This window comes from Notamacropus eugenii, chromosome 1 (genome assembly GCF_028372415.1).
Source record: "Notamacropus eugenii isolate mMacEug1 chromosome 1, mMacEug1.pri_v2, whole genome shotgun sequence".
Lineage (NCBI taxonomy): Eukaryota > Metazoa > Chordata > Mammalia > Diprotodontia > Macropodidae > Notamacropus > Notamacropus eugenii.
Window position 1 is genome coordinate 499,036,211 of NC_092872.1, and position 18,946 is coordinate 499,055,156.

Genomic DNA, 18,946 nt, shown 5'->3' on the forward strand with positions numbered 1-18,946 from the left:
TTTAACACTCTGGTTCCTATCTCCAGGCTTTTTGCCAAGGTGTTCCTCATTCTTGAAATGCATTTCCTACTCACCTCTAGAAGTCCTAGTTTCTTTTCAGTCTCAGAGCTTCCAGTGGTACCACCTTTAACTGGAAGCCTTCTCCCCTCCTCCCCCCACAAAAAACCCAACCCAAAAAAGTACTAATGAATTCCCTTCCAAAATTAATTACCTTGTATCTGTTTTGTCTATATCTATTTTTCGTACATAATTTTCTCACTGCTAGAAAATAAGCCATTTGAGTTTTGTATTCCTACACCTAGCACAGTGTCTGGCACATAACATGGTTAGGTCAAAAGTGCCTTAATATCTGCTTGGTGATTAACTGAAATGTTTCACGGCTTAAAAATGAATTGTCTAGTCATAACAGTACCTGACTTCTAGTTTAGGAAAGTTTTTTGAAAGTGAAAGTGAATTGCATTTCTGGTATTTCCTATTGGAGTTTATATGCTGAATATGATCCTGGTATATGATTCTGAATCTCCAGTCCTAGTCATTTGCCATGGTAGTTTTATGTAATATGTTTTTACTACAAATTTGATCATAGATGAAATTAATGTTCCTTTTAGTATCCAAAGAAAATTTGAAGTCCTATCCCCTGGAATTAAGACCTGACTAGCTCTAAGAATTAGGGAAACTTAATGTTATTCCTGATCTCAAAACCTAAGCTGTTCAAGTGACAATTCAAGTGTCACCCATAGCTGCAGTAGAATTGAGTCTTGTTTAATCATGAAGTATCTTTTTAAAGCTTCAGTCTTAAAAACATGTAGTAGAGCTGTGGGGAAAATACTGAAAGTGTGACTTTTGGTAAAGAACTAGTTTCAAGGCATCAGCCGAGTTGTCTGTTCATTTAAACATTTTGAAGACAATTTTGAAAATGAGTTGCCACCGGTGTTATGCTGATATAAAAAAAGTGAAAATTTGAGACTCTGGTTGGAATGTTTCTAGGTGTTTTTCTTTCCACATTCCAGTACCTATTAATAAATTACATATGAATGGTCAGTTTTTTGCTTTTTTTTTTTATGGGTGACTTGGTGATAGCAAATAATACTAGATAACTTAGGAGTTTTTAACCTGGGGTTCACAGACCCCCAATAAATCATGGATAGATTTTGTGGATTTGTGCACTTTCTTGAGGGGAAAAAATTAGATCTTTTCACTGATCCCTAACTGAAATTTAGCAGTTACTTTAAATTAAGAATGTAGACAATAAACTTGATTCTGATGAGGGTGTAGGTTTCACCAGCCTGCCACAGGCTGTGCCACTTTTCTGTGACACAGAAAAGTTAACTTTGATCTAAAATATTGGCAGTACACTCAGTTTCCATTTGCCTGTCATTTGTGTTGATCGATAAATGTATTCTCTTAAGGGGCTATGTATGCCCTGTTATGATGTTTTCATAGATGCTACCTCTTTTTTATGTAATTTTATAAAAAGGCTATTGGTGGAGACCACATCAATAAACAGAAAAAAACCCCCACTGTTTTGGCCCTCCTTTTCAGTAAGATGGTGACCCAGTCTATTTTATTTAGCTCCTCAGCTAAGATGTCTGTAATGAATGATTGACTTGAGAAGAAATACTTTCTATCTGAAGGAAATTTTTTTCTGAGGTGTGACTCGATGTTGGTTTTTCACATAAAGCTTTGTTTAGCAAATGTGTAATGCACTTATATCATATTTTATGATTATTTCTTTGTGCCTCATCTTTTACTAGCCTGTAAGTTCCATGAGGAAAAAAAAGTATTTTCTAATATCTGTTAAATGAATGAATATTGTGAGGGGGGGAAAAACTATTGCTAGCTTCTGTTGAATTTTCTGAGGTATTACCACATTAATTTGATTTGTGTTAAAGAGAAAAATAAATAAATAATACACAGGTTGAATGACAATTTGAATAACTGAAAGTATTCCTTTTCACCTTGTCCCTGGCCTTTTTTACTCTCTCTCTCTCCCTCCCTCCCTTTTTAGTGTTGCTTGAGTACCTTGTTTTTGGAAGAAAAATGGATGAGATTGATGGTAAGCCATTAAAAATTCAGTACACAATTTTGCCACCAGAGGGTGCAAAATAATTTTTTTCCTTGTACCTTCAATAAGTAATGTTGTAGTCCTTATTGCTATAAAAATGAATGAAATTAATTGACCCTATACTAACCAAGGATACTTCCAAGAGACCTTGTTTTTTCAAGTAGGTAAATGTAATAGTGTCACAATTCAATTCAGCAAGCATTTATTAAGTACTTACTATGTTCTGGCCCTGTGCTGGGCAAAACATTCTCTTTCATCATGAAGTTTACATTCCACTTGGGGAGGGAGAAGTGAGGTACTAATTTTCCTCTGCTAAGTAGGAGTCTGTGCTAACTATTTAGGATAGAAAACCAGGATGGGCCTCCTATTGGGGAATCTCAAAGACTGCGCCCTACTTAATGACCAAAACGGTCAACAAATGGAATTGAAAACACTATTGTTTTTACAAATTTTCAACTGTTAATTTGTGAAGTTGTCCAAAATTTATTGCTTTTCTAATAGCTAGCTTGTCTGGTGAGTTGGAGATTCTGAACAAATTGATACGGTAATAGTTATTTCGAGGAAGGAAAGAAGTAACATAGTTAATGGCAATCAACCCCTTTAAATTTCATAGTTGTTCCTTGTTATAGGCAGTGAAGTACAGTTCATATTCTTTGTATCCAGTGTTCTAATGTTAATTTGATAAGAACTTGGGAGGACATTGATGCTAATAATAATTGTTCTTAGAGCATAGCGAGGTCAGCTGTACTTGATCAATAATTTGATTTAATTGAGGCTTTAGTTGTAATAGGAGCTATGGGTGAGTGATGACTCAGGGATTTTTTATCAGGTAGAGAAATTTGAGGGGGGAGGTCCCTGAAATACTTTGATTTTAAACTGGATAAAAATTCACTGTTTCTGAAAGAAATATTAGAAAAATGGTGTTCAATTTGTATGTTGATCATTATTGTGAACCAGGCATTATAGTGCTTTAAAAATGTTATTTGATCCTCAGAATAATCCTTTTAAGGGAATTGTTCCTATTTTCATTTTTTTTTTTTTTTTTTTTTTTTACAGTTGAGGCAAACACGTTCAGTGACTTGCCTAGTGTCACATAGCTAGTATAAATATCTGAGGTGGGATTTGAACAGTTCTTCTTGATTCTGGGCCCAAGTTTCACTGTGCTGCCTCCCTACCAAAATGCTGTTCATTTTTGTGGTTTTCCCTTGCCTTATTATCTATATTGTAATTTTTTTCTAGTCAATCAGAGTTTACTTAAGTATAGAATAGTGTGGCATATTTAGTGTGATCAGCAAAGAGATGGTCGTAGGATTATTGGGTTTAGAGCTGCCAGGAGCATTGACAGAGCCTTGGCATTTATCTCATCTTATGGATAAGGAAATCAAGGTCCTGACAAGGTTAAGTGGTTTGTCCAAGGTCATACAGCTAATAAAATAGCAAACTCTGGATAGGAACTCTGTCAAACCTGTAATTTGGCCTTATTCCATGAATTTACAAATTCTTACATGGATATTCCTTGTTTAGAAGTTCCTTTTTAAAAAAAAAACCATAGTGAATGTAATTTTACATAATCCTCGATTCTAAGGAAAGTAACTGAAATAATGGCTGTCTTAATTTACTAGCAACTTGTCTGAAGTAAAGCTACAGAAAAGTATAGGAGACTACAAAAGAGTTACATTTACTGTGTCTTTAAAAAGAATGGTTTGGAATGTTACAGTGTAGGTTCCAGGGTAACTGAGGGAGACAGCAGTTAAGGAGAAGGCAGTTGGAGTGAATTTGAGTAATAGGTAAGATGTGTGAGACCTGAGCTCCAGGTAACACTTGGTAATGAGGAAAAGGTATTGGTGGATTAAGTAAATTAAAGGGGTTTATGAAGATTCAGGACTATTTTAATAAGTAATTACTAATTTCCATGTTCTGCATTATTCATTACAGTTTTATGACCAAGTACTTAGGGATATGTAAAAGAAAATAAAGTAAATGGTGTAATATTAGTAGTTTAATTGTATTTAGCCAATCTTGCTCATAGTAATCATGGGCATACATTTTATATCCTTGATTAAAGTTCATTTTAAAAACAGTTCAGGTCTCTTCAAGACAAAGATTAGAATTCTGAATAGATTTGAGGTGACAAAGTAGTCATATTTGACATAGGAGTATTAGATTTCAATTTTCATTATTGATGACTCCACTTTGATGAGGAAACATAATCACCAAAAATTAACCCCTTTTAAGTTTGTAATTTGGTCCTGTAAAAGCACCTTTCAAACCAACATAATTGCAGAAATAAGGAAATGCTTATTTATTTTGAGTATCTACTTTACCATTGTGGATAACAACTTTGTTTCAGTTTTAATTACTCATTTCCACATTAACAATTTTTAAACTTTTTGACCTTGGGACCCCTTTACAACTCTTAAAAATCATTGAGGAGCCCCAGAGAGCTTTTGTTTACATGAGTTAACTCTATTAAGAGCTGATACTGAGTATTCATACTTACAGCTAAATCTTTAATTTATAGGTCTTATAATCTCTGGAAAAATCTATTTATGCTTGTGAGAGAATGAGAATGAAAAAGGCAAATAATGTCTCTGTATTCTTAGGAAAATAGATTTGGTTTCATAGATCCCCTGAGACGGTCTTGAGGAAACTTCTCAGGGGTCCCCAGACCATACTTTGAGAATAAGAAGCACTGCCCTAACTCCCATTGTTTGTTGTCCTTTCTCAAACTCATCATGCACCTAAGAGAACTCTGAGTAACGTATTTCTGGTATGCAAGGTAACAAGAACAGGAGAATATCAGTTTTTTGGCCAGGAAAAGTGATGACTTGATTGAGGGTGGGGAACTACAGTTGTTTTAGTATTGGGATAAGGATTAGATTTGCTCTGCTTGGCTGCAGAGGCTAAACATTAGAAGCAGATTTAGGCTTATTTAACAATTGTAGTTTTTCAAAATCGGTGAAGTAGTGGTTAACCTTCATTCTAGAACTTCAAAAAGAGACTAAGAGACCATTTTCCTGGTGTTTCTGTAGACTGAATTGTTTCAATACACAGATTTGACTAGATCACATGAGTTCCCTTTCAGTTCTTGAATTTCTATTAATCCTTTGTGCATGAACTAGAGCTACATTTACCTTCTAATCTATGTGGCCTAGTATTGCCAGATTAATCTGCTTTTATCATGTCACAAGAACCTATAGTGAATTCCCTATTATCTTAAATCAAAGAGATTCTGGCTTTCAAAATCCTTAATTTGGCTCTACCTATCCAACTTTAACTTCCAACATATTCTAGTCATGTCAATCTCTTCCTCTTTTTGCCCTCCTCTTCTAGGTTATATTCATTCCCATCTCTTAAGATATTATCTACTCTTCTACTGCTATTCCCAGTGAATAAAAACACCTTTCTTCCCCTGCCTTTCCCTAATCTATATCCTCCATGTTCTTTTAAAATTCATTCTTCCTTTCCTTGTACTCCAACCTGTTTTTGATCTCCTTCCTTTCTCTTCACAGTTGTTGTACTCTGAACCAACATTACACCACTTTACATTTGATTTTTGAAATTTTTATTCTATTATTGTTTATTAATTACTTTGTAAATTTTTTGAGGATGGGTGTTATACTTTATTCTGCCTTTCATCACCAGCATCACCCCCTTACACAAAGACAGATAGACAGACACACGCCCACACACACAACACTTTGATTACACTGGTTACAGTTTTTCTTTTATAGGAAAATTATGTTTAACTTTGATTACCCTGGTTACAGTTTTTCTTCTAGTGGAAAATTACGTTTAACTTTACGAATACAAGATTCAAAAAATTTCAAGTCATTTTGACGATGCTGTGTTCAGTGCCTGTGTGGTGGGAGAATAGTTTTTGTAAACCTATTTTGATTTTTTTCAGGAGCTTACTTCAAGTGAAACTTTGGTTGCTACACCTAGATCCTTTGAGTTGACATCAAGACAATCCTGTTTTATTTGGGGTTTGTTTTTTGTTTTGTTTTATATTTGGGTGTGTGTTTTTCTAAGTCTTTCAGATTGTAGACATTTAGTGAGTTTTGGTGTGTGGTTCTCCACTTCTTTCTTCACTCTATTCTGTTTTATTTAGAACTGCAGGAAGATGTCCAACTATATGTTGTTGAGTCAGGTAAAATGTGACATGATACCAGTTTTAGTTTCCTTATACCTAGATGTTTTAATTTATTTATTTTTTAGATTGTTACCTTTTGTTAAGGATATAAGTATTCCTATTTAGCTTTGAATTGTTTTGGAATATCCCAGATCACAAGGAGGTATTAATTTAGATTTTTGGTCATTTATTTAACTACTTTATAGCTGACCCTTATACCCATACTTTTTAAGCAGTGCAGTCTTTGTCTAAATAGATCTCTCGTGACAGTTTATAGTTTGAACTTGGTGAATAAACAACATTTAGCAGAAATGGAGAAGTCTGCACGTAAGTTTTGATTTTCAGTTGCAGTTATTTACAAAAATTGCCCAGGTGCAGTTTATAGAATTAGAGAAATAATGTTGATATTCAAAAGATTCCTTTCTACAAAGGCTATTGCAGATAATTGTAGAGTAAGTTAACCTTAAAGAGTGATCATAGTGTGATTTTTTTTTTTTAGTTGACATAGGTAACTTAAACTAAGAGAATCTAGAGAATTAAATTTTTATGTGTAGTAGAATGCTGTGATTTAGGTGCTAGTAGAGATAGAAAGCTTAATTAAGACATGATCTGGTGACTGTGGGTCTCATCTCATTGATTCATAAGTGCTGAAGGGGTCAAGAGTGGGAAAAGTTTAAGAAGCCCTGATGAATAGGATGATAATGACGAATACACAAGTAACTTATAAAATAATACATGATGAATTCCTAAAGGAGTGTGAACAAAAGTCTTATCAATTAAGCATTTATTAAGTACCTACTACTACGTGTCAGGTACTGTATTAGCCTCTGGGAATGAAAAGACAAAAAATATTAGGTCTCCTCAAGGAGCTTATGCTTGAAGAGACTATGTGTACATGTAAGTATATGCAGAGGAAAAAAAGATTTTGGTTGGGGTTAGGAAAGGATTCCTGTCGAAGGTGGAGCTTGAGTTGCAAATAGTGTGCCAGTGTGTGTGAAAACTTAATGCTTTTAGGTAGTTGGGATCAAGAGATGCTTCTGCTAGGAAAGAGTGGACATTTGAATTAGGTTTTAATAGATGGGAAGAAAATATAATACCATTCTTAGAAGTTAGTGATCATTTGATGTCAGCATTAAGCTTAGTAGATACTGAGTTGAAGTAAGGATGTAATAAATTGAAATATCTAGAGTATATACACAGGCAGTCTGTGTTCATCACTGGAATGACTAACATTTATAAAGACCTACTATGTACAAGTATAAGTGCTGAGGGGGAGAAAATAGATTGGGATTTCTTTCCTCAATAAAACTGCAGTTTTAGTGGGGAAGCTAGGACACATACACATAACTACAATAGAAATTTGAATGGAAATGCATAAGAGAAGTGCAGTAAGAGACTATAGGATACTCTGTTCGCTTTTATTCCTTACACAGGTCTTCCTGAACATGAGCAGAACAGTCAAATGTGAAGTGGTAACTGCTTGTGTTTTCATTATCAAGTACTTACATATACTATTTGTGGTGTATGGTACAAAGCAGAATAACCCATCATCACAAATCAAGTTAATTTTGTATATTTTTAGGATTACACTTATAGAACTCTGGTATTCCTGTGATGGAACATGCTGTAAATCCAGAATCATCAGTGGCATTTAAATCTGAGTCAAGCTTGGACAATATGGAAAGTAATTCCCAAGGTATTTACTTTTATTTAAAGTAGAAAACTATTTACATGTAATCCTCAGAATGCTAGTGAAAAACCTGAAAGCCAACTTCTGAACTCTAAAGTATGAATTTAATATAAAGATTCACTTTTCCATAGATGAAAACTTGTGTTTCTTTTTTGGTTGCCTTTTGCACAAATGTTCATACATATAAAATGTTGTTCAGAATGTAATTTGGTGCAGATAAATATATCTAAATCCCAGCTTTACCATGTATTGCATGACCAACCAGCAGGCAAATCATATAATTTCTTTGGGCCTTGATTTCCTCATCTGTAAAATAAGAGAATCAGACTATATAACCTGGAGATTCTTTTCCAGTCCTCTATCTGTTGTGTGCATGCCATAATGATTAGAAACAAATAATTTTAAAAGATTAATAAATTTATAATTTTTCCTTTTTTTAAGGTTTGGATGATAAAGGTGACCCCAGCAATGATGAGGCTCCAAAAGCAATTAAACCCACAAGTAAGGAGTTTAGGAAAACATGGGGTTTTCGCAGAACTACTATTGCTAAACGTGAGGGTGCAGGAGATGCTGAAATAGAGTCCCTTGATCAGCAACCACAACAGCAGCAGCAAAGCCTCTCCCTTCGTCGAAGTGGGCGGCAGCCCAAGCGTACAGAAAGAGTAGAAGAATTTCTTACAACAGTTAGAAGGAGAGGAAGGAAAAATGTTCCTGTTACATTGGAAGATTCAAGTGAACCAGCCTCCTGTCCGGTTACTGATGTAGAAACTGCTTCTGAAGGAAGTGTGGAAAGCACTCCTGAAACTAAAACTGGTCAGAAATCTGACTCCAGGAATGTTAAGGGACAGCCCACTACAGTTACAAAAGGAACAAAAGAAGATGATGATGATGAAGATGATGATACTTCTGATAGTGACAGTGATGGATTGACATTGAAAGAACTTCAAAATCGTCTTAGAAGAAAGCGTGAACAAGAACCCTCAGAATTGACCCTGAAAGGTATACAAAATCGCCTAAGGAAGAAACGTCGTGAAGAGGATCCCACAGAAACTGTTGATGTTGAGGCAGGTAATACAGTGGAAACTGAGGTGCCCAGTAAGCAAGAACCTGAGACAATAGATCAAGTAGCTGTGCCCCAGGAGTCTAAGGAAGACCAGGATATTAATTTGGAGGGGAAAGCTCCTCAGGGAATCAAAGATGAAGAACCTGAAGAGTTAGTAAAGCGGAAACCTGAATGTGAGGTTTATGACCCTAATGCATTGTATTGCATATGTCGACAACCTCATAACAACAGGTACGTAGTTGATAGAAAGGAAAAAAAATGTATGTTTTTGCCTGTAAGTTTATTTAAGTGATAAAAGATTTCAAAGAGCTAGACCTTACTGGTAAATTCTACCAACTATAGAATGGTTATTTTAATTGAAAGTTAATTGATCTCTAAGTGAGTTTTTTTAGCTTCTAAAATTGATGGTTATTTGATTCTGTTTTTCTGCATCTGATACATTTTTTTTTTAATTTTTCAGATTTATGATTTGCTGTGACCGGTGCGAAGAATGGTTTCATGGTGATTGTGTAGGGATTTCTGAAGCTCGTGGAAGGCTTTTGGAAAGGAATGGAGAAGATTATATCTGTCCAAATTGCACCATCCTGCAAGTGCAGGATGAGACTGCTTCCGAATCTGATCAGCAGGAAACTAAGTTTAGACATGAAAATGCTGATGGTACAGAACTGACAAGTATAGGGACAATAGAGCAAAAATCCAGTGAAGATCAAGGAATCAAGGGTAGAATTGAAAAAGCTGCCAATCCAAGTGGCAAGAAAAAGCTCAAAATATTTCAACCTGTGAGTATTTCGCCTTAAGATTTTTAAAAGCTAGGTTTTTAAAGAATTATAGTGTCAATTTCAGACTTATTATTAAAACCTTCAATATTGGAATTAATCTTCCTGAAACCAATTTTCTGAAACTCTTAGTGATAAGTAAAATGTAAGCAAGTACTTGATGAATGTTGTTTAAATATGGCTCATTTCTCTTTTAATACTTATTTTTTATTAAACTCATAGAAAAATGGGTGTGCTACTGTTGCTGCTACTTTGTGACCAAACTTCTCTCTGAGTAATTCTTATGACTTGTAATCTGCTTTATCACAAAATCTCTTAGAGATGGGAGGACCAACATTTTATTATAATTCCAGAAGCATGCTAAAATCATCGAGGCCATTAAGAACTAAAATCATCTAGAATACAATTTTATATGTTTGCAAGAAAAGTCATAGATTCATTATATTCTGTATCTTCCTTTAAAGGATTTTCATATAAGATTTTCTTATTTTGAAGCCCAAAGCACATAATTGAAGCTGTCAAATTCGAGAAACAGGCTTCATTTGAATGAATTAGCTAAAACTACAGGGATTTTTCTAATGATAAATGAATTTCTTTAGAAATTGCACGTGATTTTGTTTTTGGCTATTTGTGTATTTGCAAAAGTTAGGTGCCAAAAAATGGCATGAATAAGTATGAATAATTCAGATTGTTAAGTAAAGACTAAATGAAGATAAAGTTTAGTGATGATGAGGATGGTATATACTTATATGCTACTAGTGTCACTTGACTGGAAGAAAATAATCCAAACATGATACTTTAGTAATACTTTAGTTCTTTAGTAATTCCAATTATGCTGTTTAAATATATTGCACATTTCAATCTGCAGGTTATTGAGACTCCTGGTGCCTCAAAATGTATTGGTCCTGGTTGTTCCAGTGTGGCTCAACCTGACTCAGTATATTGTAGTAATGATTGTATCCTTAAACATGCTGCAGCCACCATGAAATTTCTGTCTGCTGGCAAAGAACCCAAACCAAAAGTAAAAGAAAAGCCAAAATTGAAACCTGAAAAATGCAGTCTTCCAAAAACTGGTGTTCAGGTAAGCTACTTTAGATAAAGAAAAAAGTTAAGTATGGTTTTTATTTTGAGGGAAAAGAAAAGCATACCTAAATGATATTCACAGCTATACTGTTTTAGCTAATAGTTTGACCTTCTCATCAGAGCCATCAGTAAGGAACGAATGCTAACTACACTTCAGTAATTCTTTCTCCTGACTGCCATCTAGTCAAAGAGCTAATAATGCACTGGAGAAGTAGACAATCCAAGAAAGGAGACAAAATATAGATTCTATAATGTAGCTAATTGATCATTCCCTCAGGGAATTGAAAATTATTAATACACACAAAAGTGGGTAGGAGATGCATGTCATAAATTGTTGCTAGTTTACACAAGGTTGTCTAAATTCCTGTTTATTTTTACTAATTACAAAAAGTGAGACTTAACCGTATGACTTTAAAATATGAGATTTAGAATTATAAGGAATCCTCAAAGGTGTGTTTGCATAGAGAGATAGATAGATAGGTATGGATATATATATCCTAAAATCAAAAATCCCCATCTACGTTAAATGATTGCTTAGCCTGTATTGAATACCTCTGGGGGCAGCCATTCCAGTTTTGGACATCTTTCATTTTGAGGAAATTTTTCCTTTTGTTAAGCTGAAGTCTGCCTTTCTGTTACTTCTGTCTATTGCTTATAGTACTCCCTGCTAGAGCCAAGCAGAAAATTTTAATGCTTTCACATGGTGACCCCACAGATATTTAAAAAGTTCTGTCATCTCCTTTAAAAATATTTTGAGTTCTTCACCATCTTTGACTTGTTCCAGTTTGTGAACTTTCTAAAATGTGGCATCCAGAGTTGAACACGTTACTTTAGATTTGATTTGATCAGCATACAGGACTGCCACTTGATCGTTCTGTACTAGATACTTCTATTGATTACACCCTAAGAGCACATAGCTTTTTTGATTATTAGATCACACTATTACATGTAGTTTTACTCAATTAACATGCCTCCAGGAACAGTGTAGTAACAAATGTTAATTGTAATATAGAATTGAAACCAAGTATGTCATATAACTTTTAGCCATTTTACAAATGGTGACTGAGATTTCACTTGATTATACAGGCAGGTATTAAAATTTCTTCTGTCCAGAAGAGGCCAGCTCCTGACAAAAAAGAAAACATTGCAAAGAAAACTGTGGTGACAGCACCTAGAAACGAAGGACTTGTTAAGGAAACAACTTCAGAAAGCAGCACACCATCCTGGGCAAGCGATCACAATTACAATGCAGTAAAGCCAGAAAAGACTGCTGCCATTTCATCATCACTGTTATATAAATGTATGTATCACACAGGGATTTGTCTCATCAATCCTTTACGTTCTATTCTAAATAGCCACCCAGTTTTGGCTTGTCCAAGATTTGGAAGTTTAATCGTGTTTTTATTCTGCTCTTAAACACTTTCTTCACCTTCAACAATTCATGTACATATATACATCTAAGGAGATTTTCAAGGTCCAGTACACTTCTTAGTATTTTGTGACTTACTTGCTTTGAGAAAAAGAAAATGTAAACACATAACACACACAGACACACCACACACATATGCAGACACACATACACACAACACTCACAAAACATAGTTGTCCACACATGGTTGCTGAATGTTTGTCCTTGATGATTGAGTTCTTAAAACTATTTTCAGTAGGTGGTAAGTATAGTAACATTAGCAAATTTTGCCTTAATAGGTTCAACACATCATCCATGTTCATCAGTGCTCAATACCGACAATAATTTTCTTGCTGTACTATTAGCTTTCTTCCACAAAAGTCCTCTAACACTTCATCGTGGTGTGGAGGTGACCTTGAGTTCTTGAAGGCTATGCCATTCAGTGGTGGAGTGCAAGCTCTGGCAGCCCCTACCAAGCTGGAAAGGCTTCGAGAGTGTGGGCCCAGCGACGGACGGACTGTATGTCTGCTGTCCAAGGACCAGCCTAGCTAAATTCGGAGAGGTTCTTCGCCAGATTGGCCATAGGCTGACGAATTTTTCGGCCAGTCACTCGCAGACCATCTACCAAGTCCTAGAGGGGTTGGGTTCTGTGTCGGGGAAGAAAGCATTCAGACCAACAATATCACAGATCTTTAAAGTACATTTAGCTTTTTTATTTTCATTTTATTTTTTGCACATGTCAGCAGCACATAATCATCAATTTTAATGACTTGTACATTTTGGAAACTTTCTGCAAATAACCTGAGGTGATACTCTGCTTATGTTAGAGATTTTCAGGTTTAACTTTTTATTTCTGACTCGGCAGATGAGAAGGTTTTGTTTAATTTTGAGTGTCTAATTCATATACTACATTTATTCACATAAACACTCAATTTTACGGAAGATCTGATTATAGTATATATATTAAGGTAAGTGAATAATAGTGTGTTTTCTGAATTGTAGTGAATATAAATGAAAGTTAAGGAGAAAATTAGCTTTCTGTTTTCAAGTGTTTCTGGAACAATGGCCTCTGCTTTTCTAATTCACAGCTTTTGGAATGGAAGAATTAATTTCATCTTTATCTTATCTTCTGTTCCAGAGTAATGAAGTTAAGACATTCAAATGCATTCTTAAAACTATTGCATCTTACATCTGTTTTGTTAACAGATGATATATACCTGTATCAGTCTACAATCTGACAGTGATTTTGGAAATTAAAAGAGGATAGGCAAAGGGAAATAAAAAACACAATACACATCCACCTTGTTTTTGATGACAGACTTTGAAACTGCACCTGGTTCTACTGGAATTTCATATCTGAATCTCTGGAAAACCCACCTATGTTTTAATAACTTGCTAATAATATCAGGAAGTCATCTGCATAGAGGGGAAAATACATCTTAGCTCTCCTTATTCCATTGTTGTCATTTCCGCCCCTCAGTTACCCTCATTCTGAATTCCTCTAAAAACTGAGAGGGCAGATTCCCTGTTGTTAAAAAATTGAGTTGTAAGGGACAGTAGACACCATCAGAATTCAGTAAGAGGAGAATTATATATTGAGATGAGGTCCATCTATGGTTCTCTACCCTCTTTAATCCCTCTTAACTATCCATTTTTTGGGTTTTGTTTTTTTTTTTTGTTTTTTTTTGGTGAGGAGGGGGTTATATATTTAGCCTGAGGCACATCTCACCTACATGTGTTGTTTTTAGTTACCATAAATGAATAAGAAAGTTCAGAATAACTAGTAGGTTTAATTCTTGAGAGGTGTATATACTGAAGACTATTCAGTTGCTAGAATTGGGAGGCAGGGAAGAATCTGAGGTGGGTTTTGAGGAGGAAAGGATCAATGGAGAAGGTATAATGGGGCAAAATGGGGGTGGGGTGGGAAAGGGAAGGTTGGTTATTATGTTTCTTGTTACTCCAGGCAGCATTGGATTTGAAGCTAGAAGACCTGGATTTGAATCCTTGTTCTGCTACTTCCTGTGTGACTTTGGTTAAGTCACCCTCACACCTCTGGTCCTCACTTTTTCCTCAAGTGTAACATGAAAGGGGGTTGGACTAGATGATCTCTTAAATTCCTTTTCAGCCCTACACTTTATGATCCTCCAAGACCATACCAGGGAGTAAAATACATAAAATCACTCATTGTGTGACTGCTACTAAACCTTTCCTTACATATTGGTGACCACCCATGACTCTTCTTTCCTTTTACTAAAACCGTGAGATGTAGTGTGTTCTTTGGGATAACGGAGCTATGGATTAGATCATCTTCAGTATAGAATGTCTCCTATACATACAAGAGGGAGTGGGGGAGAGAGGGTATAGAATAACACCTCTATATTAGAGTATTTCCACTATTTACAGATTTTCCACGTTTTTGATTGACTAGCTGCCAATGCATGTATTATAAAATTAGCATTTTTGTAAGCACTTGTTTGGGGGTTTTGAAAAATGCCCTCAATTTACTTGCCTTCCCCAAACTGTATTGAATGTGGGTTATTAAGGCTGCTGCAACTATATCTTCTGGGCCACCCATAGATGAGAAATTTATTCTTCTGGTGAAGAGGAGCAATGATTCCATAAATCAAAGCTTCTTAATTCTGCTATCTATTTTTAAATTAATGTCAGAGCAGTCTGGCAAGTAGATAGAGAACTGGAAGATCTGGGTTCAAGTCTCATCTGAAGCATACTGTGCCCCTTTGGAACTCTTTAAGAGTTAAATTACAGAGAAGTTACCCATCCGAATTGATAGGAATTATTTGAAGGGGAGTTATCTATTCTAAGGAAATAACTAATGCAGTCGAAAAATACTACAATGTTGAACAGTTAACAAGTAGTTTTTAAGCTTATGTTTAATATTTTGGTGATAACTAATTCAAATTGCTGATGTGGGTCTTTTTTCCTTCATTTGTGTGAAGTTGGTTTCTGTTTGTATATCCCTTTTTCTTTTTCCACTTCTCTTATCCCCCAGCATTTTGTAAAGCATAGAGTTGAAAACAATTTTCTTAAATTCTTGATACCTACATCCCTTCTGTAAGTAGTTTAGAACCTTAAAACCTTAAAGGCACATTTCTTTGCTACTTTTTTTTTCTTTTTCCCAGTTTCATTGAGCTTATATCATTGGTATGGTGAACACACACTGCTTAACACAAAAATGTACTTTAGACCACCTTCCAAAATTTTGCTTTGGATCTATATAGGAACCAGATAGGAAATATAGGAACCAGATGAATTTCTTTGCTTTTAAAGAACGAAAAATGGGGGTAGGTGGGAAAGCTGCATGTTTGACAGAGGACACTGGACCCCACATTTACCCAAGATCTACAGAAATGCTTCAAAGAATCATCTGGAAAGGTTCAAAGAGTGAGTTGCTCACGTCCGACCAGAACACATCTGGGCCCTGTATGTGGGGGTGGGGGGGAGTGCTAGAGGCCAGCCCCACCCTCCCTCTTGCCCAGTCTCTACCTCTGTGGTTACAGGGAGTGGAGCACAAGTTGGAGCAGGTACAGTGGTAGCAGAGGGCTCTGAGGAGCCCTAATGGGTTGGCCGCTGCTGCTGCCCACTGCCCCAAGGACTTCTTTTCAAGTTGCTGTGGTAGTAAAAGTGAATCTGCATGAGCCGGAAGACTGAAGTGCGCTTCTGTAGTTGGGGTAAGATTTCGCTGAAAAGAGTAGGTGCCAGGGTAACTTGGCACATGGGATTTGTCCAGCCCTGATCTACGGTAACATTTTACATTTTATTTTGAAAACTTAAAGCTTTACATACGATATTCAGATTACCTCTATTTAACTTAAGATAGTATTCCTTTTTTATGTAGGCTGCTAAAAAAACTATTGGAGGCAAAGCAATAAGAAAAAATATTCAGTGCCTCTTATTTCTGGTTGTCCCAGTTAACTGAGGTGTGTCAGTTACTTTTTTTTGCATTTTAGAGGACATGTTAAGTAGCCTGTATAAGTAAAACATTCACTCCACTGTTGAAATTTATTAAATTAACAGCCTCCATACAAAAAGATAATTTTGGGGGTAGCACACTCCTTAAATAGATTTCTCTAAAAATGAAACTTCTATAATAACCAGAAAATGATATCATATAAAAAATACTTTGTGGAAACACAAGCATGATAAATAAACTCAATTAGCTTATTCGGGGTTTGGTTTGTGTATATTATGGGTTGGTTGTTGGCAGCAACAAAATAAAGGTAATTTTGCTATTTGTATAGAGTGGGAAGTTGACTAGAATGAGATTTTGGGGTTAATTGGTTTGGGCAGTGTATTGTAGTTGAAAAAAATCCTGGATTTGGGCCAGGGCACAGGAGACTTGGTTTCTAGAAAGTTCCAGCTCTGCTCACTAGCAATGTGAGTTGGGCAAATCACTTCTGGGAGACCCTCAAGTTACATCTCTAAAATGAGGGAGATTAAACTAGATTAATTCTTAAAAGTATATTCTTATCACCATCTTTTCTATTCAACAATCAAATACCTCTGCACATGAAGTACTCTGTCTAGAGCACTGAGGTAGTGGAATGCATGAGAAGTTCATAAACAATATAATTGAGTTGACTATATATAGGGTGGGTTAGGGGTACGTACAAAAGGCACACAAAGTAATAATGCTAGTGCATTAGGAGCTAACAAGTTATGACTAGGTTAGGGGTGCAGCATTTCAGGGGAAATTTTAATGGAAGAGATTGCATTTGATCAGGTCCTTGAAAGATGAGTAAGAACTGAGCACGTGAAGAGAAGTAAGGAAGGACATATTAATTAAAAGAGGTAGGGAACAATGAGAAAAGGCAGGAAAACTCTGACAGACCAGTTTGGCCAAAATTGGGAATGAAGGAATAGACAGGAAAGGGGAGTGGCATCATGATACATTGGGTCATTTATTCTGGGCATGGTACTTTTAAGATAAGATTTTCTTAGGTCCTTACCATGCCCCTAAATAATAATTGAATTTTCCTTAACATTGGTAGATTGTATTTTTTTTCTGGTAGAGGATTTAAGACCTTAAATATTTTCAGGTAGTAATTTTTTATGATATAAAAGAAGTACTATAAAAATTTGCATTCTATGTAGAAAAAGATAAGGCAAATTCACAATTAACTAACACCAATTGAAATCATATTTAACCTATTTATGCCTCGAATCATTTTTCTTGACTTTAATTCCCAGGGGGAGAGGAAATCTATACTGTACCTGTTTTAGGAGTTATGCTTCTTAAAAAGTAAGATGGTATGTGTTTTCATTAGGAATATTTAAAGATTAAAACCATTTTGATAAGTGTTCACAGAAATCTAGTAACTAGTATTTCCTGTTTTCTTGTATAAATGGGCTATTTACATTTTAAAAGTAGTATCAACAGGAAGGTAGTGATATCCCTCAATGACAGCTTCTGAACTCATAGAAGCTGGAAGCAAACGTAAGCCTGAATTTTTGCCCCTTTCATTTACTTAAATGGGGGCTTTCAGAAGGAATGAACCAGAAGGGGGGATTCAGGAGGAAGAAGAAAAGGTAAATTAGAGCATATTTTAAATGAACAGTATCTGCATAATAATATATATTAAGATGACATTGGGGTTTTCATACTTAGCTCTTTTAAAAGAGGGTGAGACATCCTATTTTAAAAGCCCCAATTGTAGATGGTGACTCAGTTTGAAACAACCAGTTGACTACATTTTATTAAAATAATACTCATTGTTTTGAACTTGGTGATACTAAAATTGACTAAAAATTGAAAATACTCAAATTAGCAATCAATATCCTTGGCTTTAGACCTCTAAAGCATGTAACTAAGTAAAGAAAAGACTAATCTGGGACCTTTATTCAAAAGATAATGTGATGGGATTTTATTTCCGTCTTGTATTTGAAGTAAAAATAGATTGAAATCATCTGTATTAATTGGATATTTGTCTCAGTGACAGCAGATTTCATAACATGACAGATTTAGAACTGAAAGGGAGCATGAAATTCATCTAGTCGAAATCCTTCATTGTACAATAGTAGTGACTAAGATTGACAAAAAGCAATGTGTTTTTCATGAGTGATCTCACTTGCTTATCTCTGGCACATAAGTAGGCCCTTAATACATGGTAACTGACCGTCACAACAGATCCCCTGAGGAGGGTGCTATTTTCTCTATTTTACAAATTGAAGCAACCTAGTCCCAGAGGAACTTAACTGACCCAAGATTTCACAGGATAGTGAACAGAGCTGGGATTTAAATAGCCAGGTTCACTGACTCCAGATGCCCTTTCCTTAAACCCTACTTTGATTTATGGTTACCTTTTTTCCCCCTAAGTATTGTATAGAATTGCAAAGAGATTGGAAACAAATTAGTGAATTGAGAATTTTTTTTAGTTCCCCTACAGTTAGTTGTGAAGAAGAAAACCTATGTATTCATATATTAGTTTATCCATGCATTCCTTGCATCTACTCTTAGAACAGGTGGTAAATAGTTACACTTTTAAAAGAAAAGTTGAGAGAGGCAGTGTGGAGTAAATGAAAAGAATGGGTTTGGAATTTAGAAAAACCTGAATTGACGTGTTACCTCTCACATGTTAGTAATAGGACTCACTCAGCAGTATAATCCACTGCACAGAAGAAGAGCTTAACAAAGACTGGTTAACTGACCTACTGACTTAATGCCTTAGGCAAGTCTCTTAAGACCAAAGTTCCCATTTTGCTTGTGGTAAC

At 35.4% G+C, this 18,946-nt stretch overlaps 1 protein-coding gene across 12 annotated transcripts in view; it reads left to right on the forward strand.

The window, feature by feature from the left end:
- The window catches only part of DIDO1 (death inducer-obliterator 1), a 60,533-nt gene that overhangs the window by 11,897 nt on the left and 29,690 nt on the right, over window positions 1-18,946 (forward strand). For 2 of the 12 annotated variants that reach the window (XM_072633322.1, XM_072633323.1), the window contains 7 exons: window positions 2,009-2,056; window positions 5,973-6,051; window positions 7,780-7,893; window positions 8,329-9,181; window positions 9,411-9,729; window positions 10,595-10,807; window positions 11,896-12,109. In XM_072633322.1, coding sequence (XP_072489423.1) covers window positions 7,812-7,893; window positions 8,329-9,181; window positions 9,411-9,729; window positions 10,595-10,807; window positions 11,896-12,109 — 1,681 coding nt within the window. In that variant the 5' untranslated portion in view covers window positions 2,009-2,056; window positions 5,973-6,051; window positions 7,780-7,811. Of the gene's footprint in view, window positions 1-2,008; window positions 2,057-3,778; window positions 3,904-5,972; window positions 6,052-7,779; window positions 7,894-8,328; window positions 9,182-9,410; window positions 9,730-10,594; window positions 10,808-11,895; window positions 13,518-18,946 lie in introns of those variants that run through there. The other 10 variants (XM_072633325.1, XM_072633324.1, XM_072633326.1 and 7 more) reach the window with 7 other exon arrangements.